This window comes from Nematolebias whitei, chromosome 18 (assembly GCF_014905685.2).
Source record: "Nematolebias whitei isolate Nwh7 chromosome 18, NemWhi1, whole genome shotgun sequence".
Taxonomy (NCBI): Eukaryota; Metazoa; Chordata; class Actinopteri; order Cyprinodontiformes; family Rivulidae; genus Nematolebias; species Nematolebias whitei.
In genome coordinates, this window is record NC_056515.1 from 952,966 (window position 1) to 960,727 (window position 7,762).

A 7,762-nucleotide genomic window follows, 5' to 3' on the forward strand; every position below is an offset into this window, starting at 1 on the left:
AGCAGCAACATGAAACAGATCAGCAGCAACATGAAACAGATCAGCAGTAACATGATATGGTTTTTCACAGTGATTATTCTAGTTAGAGATTCATGAGTCTAATTGCCTCAGGGTAGAAGCTGTTCCTCAGTCTAGTGGTTCTACACTTAATGCTCCTTAACCTCCTTCCTGAGGGGAGTGGGGCAAAAAGTGTGTGTGCTGGGTGGGTGGGGTCCTTCATGATGCAGGTGGCCCTCTTCCTGCATCTGGAGGTGTAGATGTCTGTGATGGTGGGGAGGCTGACTACAACATCTTCTGTGCAGCCTTCACCACTCTCTGCAAAGCTTTTCTTTCTGCAGCTGTGCAGCCTCCATGCCACACGTTGATGCTGGAGCACAGGATGCTCTCCACTGCACACCTGTAGAAGGAGGTGAGGACTGAGCTTCCAGACCAGCTCGTCTCAGCCGCCTGAGGAAGTAGAGTCTCTGATGATCTTTCTTCATCAGGCTGGTGGTGTTGTTGCTCCAGCTGAGGTTGTCATTCATGTGTACACCCAAGTACTTGTAGCTGGAGACCACTTCCACCGCAGATCCTCTTATGTTCAGGGGGGTGTAGGTGTTTTTGTTCCTTCTGAAGTCCACAATCATCTCCTTTGTCTTCTTCACATTGATGTGAAGGTTATTGATGAGTTCCTGCTGGAATTAACTGGTTCCTTCTGTTCACCAGTAAACCACCTCACTGACCTTATGTGGAAGAAATCAACTTGGCTTTTCCTCTTTCCTCACCTTCTGACATGGCTCTTGTAAGTCCCCACTTCATAAGGTCTGGATCAGTGTGCATTTTGAAGACACAGTGCGTGTTGAAGTGTCCTAATGGGGCAGAAGATGGTGCTGAGGCGGGACACGAGCACACAGCTGGCTGCTGTCAGAGCTGATGTGGTTAGACTAAAGACCAGTGAATACTGGGAACACAAACACTGGTTGACAGTGCACACAGAGTTCTCCACTGGTTGGATTTTCTGCTGTTTTGGCTTTTCTCCTAATCCCTGTCATTGTGTTGATTGTGACAAACCCAGAGGAGCTGTCCACTCTAAGGTTGTGTGCAAGCACAACACAGCGTGGGTTATTATTGATAACAACGGAGTGGAGTTAGACGTGCTGCGGTTCTGTGTACAACATGACGTCAGACTCTTTTGCAGGTTGCCATATCTGTAAAAGGACACCGGAGATGTCCCGAGGTTGTCCTTCGTGTCCCGTTTGATGGGCTCAAGAAAGATGTTGTGTACAAGATGACTCTTAAAGGCTTTCTCTGCAGCACTGATCTTCTCCTTAACATAGCTTAAATTTAGCTCCAACTGTACTAGTTTAAAAACAACCGACCTAAATTAAGCTTGCGTGCACTTTTTCAGGATTAGAAGGTTGCATGCACTGTTACGTTGCGAAGGTAGAGCTCTGATTTGTGTAGAACACAAACAGCCTCTTGTCTTCCTCCTTACCAAACTCAGTTGCACAACTTTGTCCTCGTACTCCTGACAGGAACCGTATATTCCTCCTATGATTCACTCATCAGATAAAAGGAAACGCACAGACGCACATTGTTGATAACAGTTTTTTGTAAAATGTCTTAACATTTCCTACAAGTGCAATATTTTTATTGCTAATCAGTATTTGGATCGTCTGATTCATATCTTTCTCAGAAGGAAGGAAACTGTTTTCCTCCTGATTGTTTTTCTTAGTTTTCATGTTGCTGCCCATGAATAAGCTGCCTTTACCTTCTTGCACGCATATTTTCTTTGGACACGTATTTCTTTGGAAACACATTTCTTTTTATGTGTAATATTTGAAGAGTTTTGTAAGTAAGTGGAAAAATGTTCCGATGAATTTGAACGGGAAGCCTCTGCACTCTTTCAAACGGTGGCACGCCGTCAACCAGGAGCGTTCTGTCGTCTGGACTCGACAAACGCTGCATGCCCACTGATCCCGGGCTGGTTTTTGGGGAACGTATGCAACATCCCTGTTCCTGACATCACTTTACTGACATTTTCCACCACCCACATCGCAAAATGCCTTTAGTTGCTGGATGCACATAGAGCCAGTTTCAAACGCTGAAAGAGTCAAAGGGCAAATTTAAATCTGGATCCACATCTGACCTTTGACCTCAGCATTCCAAAGCTCTCAATTTCCTTCTTTTAGAACATTTCCTTTTTTGGTTTCCAATGTATCTGGGATTGTTTTTTAAGCTTATTGATTTGTTCAGTTTAAGTTTCAGCCCAATGCTCAACATGGTTTCAAGCAATGTTTTTTAAATAGTTTTAATTATTAATTTATAATGAAGGAACAAACTGTTCTTTAGGTATCGTAATGTTTTGACCACTGTGCTCACAGTTTGTTGGAGGATCTTTTAACAAGTAGAGTTTTGTTTCAAACCAACACTTTTCTCTTTGTCTTACAGTATTAATAAAGACGAAAGGTTTTTATGTGACACACCTGTTCAGGTTAGATTGGTACCGTTTCTTTTATGGCTCCTAACAACATTACAGAAAATCCTCTCCAAGCCTCAACCCTTCCTTTTATTAACTCAACTCTTTATAAAGTCATAGTTTACATTTTTTCTTTTTTATTGTTTGTTTTTATTTAAAGAGTCTATATAATAAAAATAAGTCCATTATTTGTTGAAAGAATGCTGTCCACCGCTTTGACACCAACATTTCTAACTAAAAAGATCTTTTCAGGTTATGGCCTGTTTGAGCAAATCTAGAAAATAACAAGAACGATCAGAAGATCTTGCACAATCAGTATCACTCACAGTACGTGTTGGGGATGACTCTCAGCTACTCCATACCAAATCTTAACTTAATGTCTTCAAAAGCTGGTTTTGTGTTTGCTAAGACTGGTTAGCTGTGACAGCCATCTTGAATCTTCAAACATTGTACATGTACCTCCAATAATTGTCAGTTTCATTAGGATTCATCAAGTAGTTCAAGGGATATTTTGCTAACAGACAGACAAACAAACACACAAATCACTTTAGATTGCTTGACTCTCATGGTACGGCTTTATTCTCAATTTTTGTTTATACTTTAATCATATTAATGTAAAGAGGATGCTTCATGCTGGTGAAGTCTTATAATAGGTGAATGCATGAATTAATTTTTTTATTTTTTTTGCACTTGCTCTCGTGCAAGGCGGATGTCTCCTATCCTGTTCTCCTGCTTTTTCTGGTCTCTGTCTGTGTATCGGAGCTCCTATTTTACACGTCTTTTTTGAACTAAAACTACTGTTGTGGATCTGGTGAGCTGGACTTTCAACGCAATCGACAACATCTTTTCACCAAAGCAACAGGTCCTGGAGAGCCTTCATGTCCTGCTGAGACTCATGCTGCAGGATACGTCATGGATCCGTGGGGAGTTTGGGAGCTGATGTGTCTTTCCGTTTGTCTCAGGAGGACGCCCAAGACGTTTTATATAATTAGATTAATGATAGCAGGATTTCTGCTTTCTGACATCGGTGGATTCTTATGTTATCGTCTATTAAGGAAGATGGTGAGCAGTTTCAGCAATGGCAAAACTGCAGTCTGTGTGAAGGTTTGGTTCGTGCTCCGAGGACTCAAAATCATCTGATTTACGAGCTAAACTGTAAGATGGAAGCAATTTGTGAGAATTGCAGGCTACATGCAGCTTCTGGGACTCACCAGCATGTTGAAAACGACCTTGGAGGAGCCTTGTAATCACGGACCAGTGGAATGCCCACTAATCTGACCATTTTGGATCTTGAAAGTACCAGCAGGACTCAAGGCTGACAAGAAAAAAACAGTCTGCCTGAAAAAAAAATCAACAATTATGGCTTATCTGAATATGACTCCCACGGTTGGCTTCTAAAACAGGCCGACTTCTCAAATTTCTCCGGGGAAATGTGTAAACTAAGGAAAAGCTTCATCTATTGCAAGAACTTCTGTGAAGGCTTATCAGAACTGCCGGCTGACCAACATCTTACAGGACTATGGTGCTATCTGGAAGTGCTTCAGAGAAAAAACTCAGTTTTGCCATTAAATACACATGTAATGTGTTTATAAATGTTCTTACTGGCTGAGATTTTTAATGTCTTAAATCGTGTCCTGATAGGACAAGGTGGGAAGAGATCTTTTTTTTGTAATTCCACTCTCCTCATGGATTTTTCCCCTTTTCTATCTAAAAAAAAAAAGTATTTTGAAAAAGCAGAAGGGGCCACGCTCTCAAGGAGCAGCAGCAACGTGCACTCCGCCCATCTTTCAGACGACTGTACAACATAATCTCACTGTGTCTCGGTACAGTGATAATAAATCTTATTCTGATTTTGATAGAAACATCATAAATGTGTATGAGATTATTAAAAGTCCAATTTCTTATGATTGATGTATTCTTAATTTAAATCTCTGTCTTTTTTTACTTCTAGATAAGTTATGTGTGTTTTTGGAGAGGAGGATATTATAACTTGTATAATTTGTGAATTAAATTTGTAGGAACAAGTTTACTTTTTAATCTGAAAAATGTATTTCTTCAGATAAAAGGAATGTGGACAGATGAACATTATTACAATTTCTGGAGTTTCTTAACTAATATAAGTTTTCCATGACTAAAGTCTTTGGCTGCTTTTTGAATATCTCCGTGGATGTCTCAATGGTCGTTGGTTCTCCCTGCAGTTTCTCCTGCTGAGAGGATTCGATTCATTCTTGGAGAGGAGGATGACGGCCCACCACCTCCTCAGCTCTTCACGGAGCTGGATGAGCTTCTGTCTGTGGACGGGCAGGAGATGGAGTGGAAGGAGACAGCCAGGTGAGCCACTGAGTCAGATGTCTTGTGAGAGGGGTACCCCCAGCCAGTAACAAACAATGACCACTGTGGTCAGAAATGTTCTGCTTCACAGCCCTGAACATGTAACACAATCCGCTCATGGTTTAAGGTTCAAAGGAAATGGACTGTATTCCAGTGAGCTCCCAGTATACTCTTATCTGATTAGGATTTTTTCTACCTCCCCCATGAGACCAGCAAAAGACTGAACCTCCCACATGATCAGAACAGGACTTACTGTTACAGTGTGGAACATGTTAGGAGGAACACATTAAAAGGCACAGCTACTGAGTAAAGTTCTAGTCCGAGGAACATTCTTCATTTACTGGTAAAAGTTCTTGTAATTATTTTTGTTCAGTTTTGGAAAGCTGGGTTCACATGGGATAGAATGTAAATGAACTCCTTTAAGTGGACTGTGTCCCCTGTCCCAGCGAGACAGCAGATCGCAGGCGTGTGGAGCGCAGCCAAAGGGATACTTTATCCTCAGAAGAAACCCCATCCCCGAGACTCATGAGAATGGCTCTTTGTAGCTGTGACATGTGACGTGTTATTATTGAAAGAGTCCTTGTCCCTGAGTTTTACCTTTGGGACAAAACTAATCCCAGAAGACAACAAAGTCCTGTTTCTTCAGCTGGACCATGTGTGGTCTGAACGCTCCAGAAGACACATGCCACTCTGGTGCCAACTTGATCTTTGTCAAATCCAGCCATGTATTTTTTATTTCCAGGCTGTCATGCATTCCTTGATCTTGTGAACAGTGTGCGACCACATCCGAACGCAGTGGGCCTGCGCTGATAACAGAATTACGCTTGTTGCTCTTGTTGTATTGCCGAAACAAGTGCAACATATTTTCTGTGCTTTTCTCATCCTCTGTCTAGATGGATCAAGTTTGAGGAGAAGGTTGAGAAAGGTGGTGAGCGTTGGAGTAAGCCTCACGTGGCCACGCTGTCCTTACACAGCTTGATGGAGCTGAAATCGCACATCGAGAAGGGCACGATCATGCTGGACATGGAGGCCTCCACGCTGCCTCAGGTTGTTGGTAAGTGGGTTCCCCAACAGGCTGAAACGTTTCAAAGAACCAGAGGACGACTCCGTGTTGACCGTTAATGGATCTCTTTAACAGAGATGATCACCGACAACCAGATTGAGAGCGGCCAGTTAAAGGCTGACCTGAAGGAGAAAGTTGTGTACACTCTGCTCAGAAAGCATCGCCACCAAACCAAGAAGTCCAACTTGCGTTCTCTTGCTGATATTGGCAAAACTGTTTCCAGCGCAAGTAGGCTGTTTTCAAGCACGGAAAACGGTACGTCACAGCTTGAATCATTTTGCACCTTCTCATTCTGTTTTTCCAACTTTCTGTTAGTTTCCTCTCTGACAACATCCGCTGGTCTTATATTGTTCTCATGCAACCTTTCGCTTGTTTTTTTGTTGTTGTTCTTTCTTTTCGGTTTCCCCCCCTTTTCTTCTTGTGGTTTTTGCTGTCTCTGACTTCCTACATCGGGGGTGTTGCAGCATGCTACTCCCTCGAGCCTCCTGTGCCTTGTTTAACTCCACGAGACTCGCCGGAATCATGTGAGGTCAGGAGGAGCTCCAGCATGGGATACCTCTGTAAGTGAGGTCACTGCCCTTCGGCTCAGTCATTCAGATGTATTCTTTTAGAAAATCAACCATGTTAGAGGGGGAAACGGTAGAACTCAACTCAAGAAGTGTTTGCAGGAATTGTAAAGGTTTACTGTTGCAGCAACTGCCCAAACCAACAAGCTGTAACAAAGACAGTTTCATCTAAAAAAGTTCAATCTGGTCCTCTGGACATTGAAAAAAACAAAACAAAGCAAATCAACAAAAAAATGTAGAAACGTTTCGTCTCTCATCCGAGAGACTTCCTCAGTCTGAGGAGCTGTATTCAGACAGTTTCACATTTTAAAACTCCTGTTGTTTGGAAGCTTTTTGATACTAAACCCTGTGGAGGCTGTTAGTAAAATTTTATTTTTGTTAAAAGTTCTAATCAAGACAAATTAGCACAAATTGTACTAGATTTACGTGGGAAGCCATGATGGAAGAACCTGCTGATTAATAGAAGATCCACTCAGTCAGAATTTGCTGAGTCGGTTGTTTTCATTTGTGATTTCTGCCTTTTTTAGAGAGCAACACCACAAGGGGCACCACACAGCACGGCCATTTAAACAGGCAGACAAACACAGGATAGAAAAGTAGCTTCAAATAGTTTGGTAAAAGCTGTAAATCACATGAAGGAAACTCCTCCACTGAGAGCAACAGACATTTGTGCTGGTATCATTTAGTGTTTGCAGTAAAATACGCAATAGATATGACAGAAAGAGACGAGGAAACATTGAGCGCTCAGATACTCTGCAGTCAGGGAGAGTCTGGGTGTACACCAGGGATTTAAGAGTAAACCACAAATTCTTGAGCAGTGACAGACAAGACACACTGGATGGAAGAAGATAAAAATATCTACATTTTGACGCATCAAATATTAGAAATTTGTATACTTTTTGGAAACAGACACCAAAATTGTTATATCTTTTAGTCAGCTCAAAAATATAATATGTGACAAGTTCTGATTAAAATCTGTAAAAATCATCAAACTTAAACTGATTGTGTAAAAACTATTCAAATAATCAAAATACCAAATCATACTTTCTGTGTTTAAAATCATTTCTACCTGGAGGCGTCTCTGACAGTAGAGCTCCAAACAGGGTGGGCTTTCTCACTTGTTTTTATAAAAATACCATTGATGTCTACCCATCCATCCATCCATCCATCCATCCATCCATCCATCCATCCATCCATCCATCCATCCATCCATCCATCCATCCATCCATCCATCCATCCATCCATCCATCCATCCATCCATCCATCCATCCATCCATCCATTTTCTTTCCCCGCTTCTTCCATTTTGGGTCACGGGGGTCGCCGGTGCCCATGTCCAGCAATCA

At 41.9% G+C, this 7,762-nt stretch overlaps 1 protein-coding gene across 1 annotated transcript in view; it reads left to right on the plus strand.

Annotated features, from left to right (window-relative positions):
* Positions 1 to 4,656: 4,656 nt before the first annotated feature.
* Positions 4,657 to 7,762, plus strand: part of LOC119425163 (electrogenic sodium bicarbonate cotransporter 1) — a gene marked incomplete at its 5' end in the record, with an annotated part of 64,762 nt that continues 61,656 nt past the window's right edge. Inside the window, 4 exon segments of the mRNA XM_037692699.1 lie at positions 4,657 to 4,789; positions 5,683 to 5,843; positions 5,928 to 6,107; positions 6,317 to 6,412. Coding sequence (XP_037548627.1) covers positions 4,657 to 4,789; positions 5,683 to 5,843; positions 5,928 to 6,107; positions 6,317 to 6,412 — 570 coding nt within the window.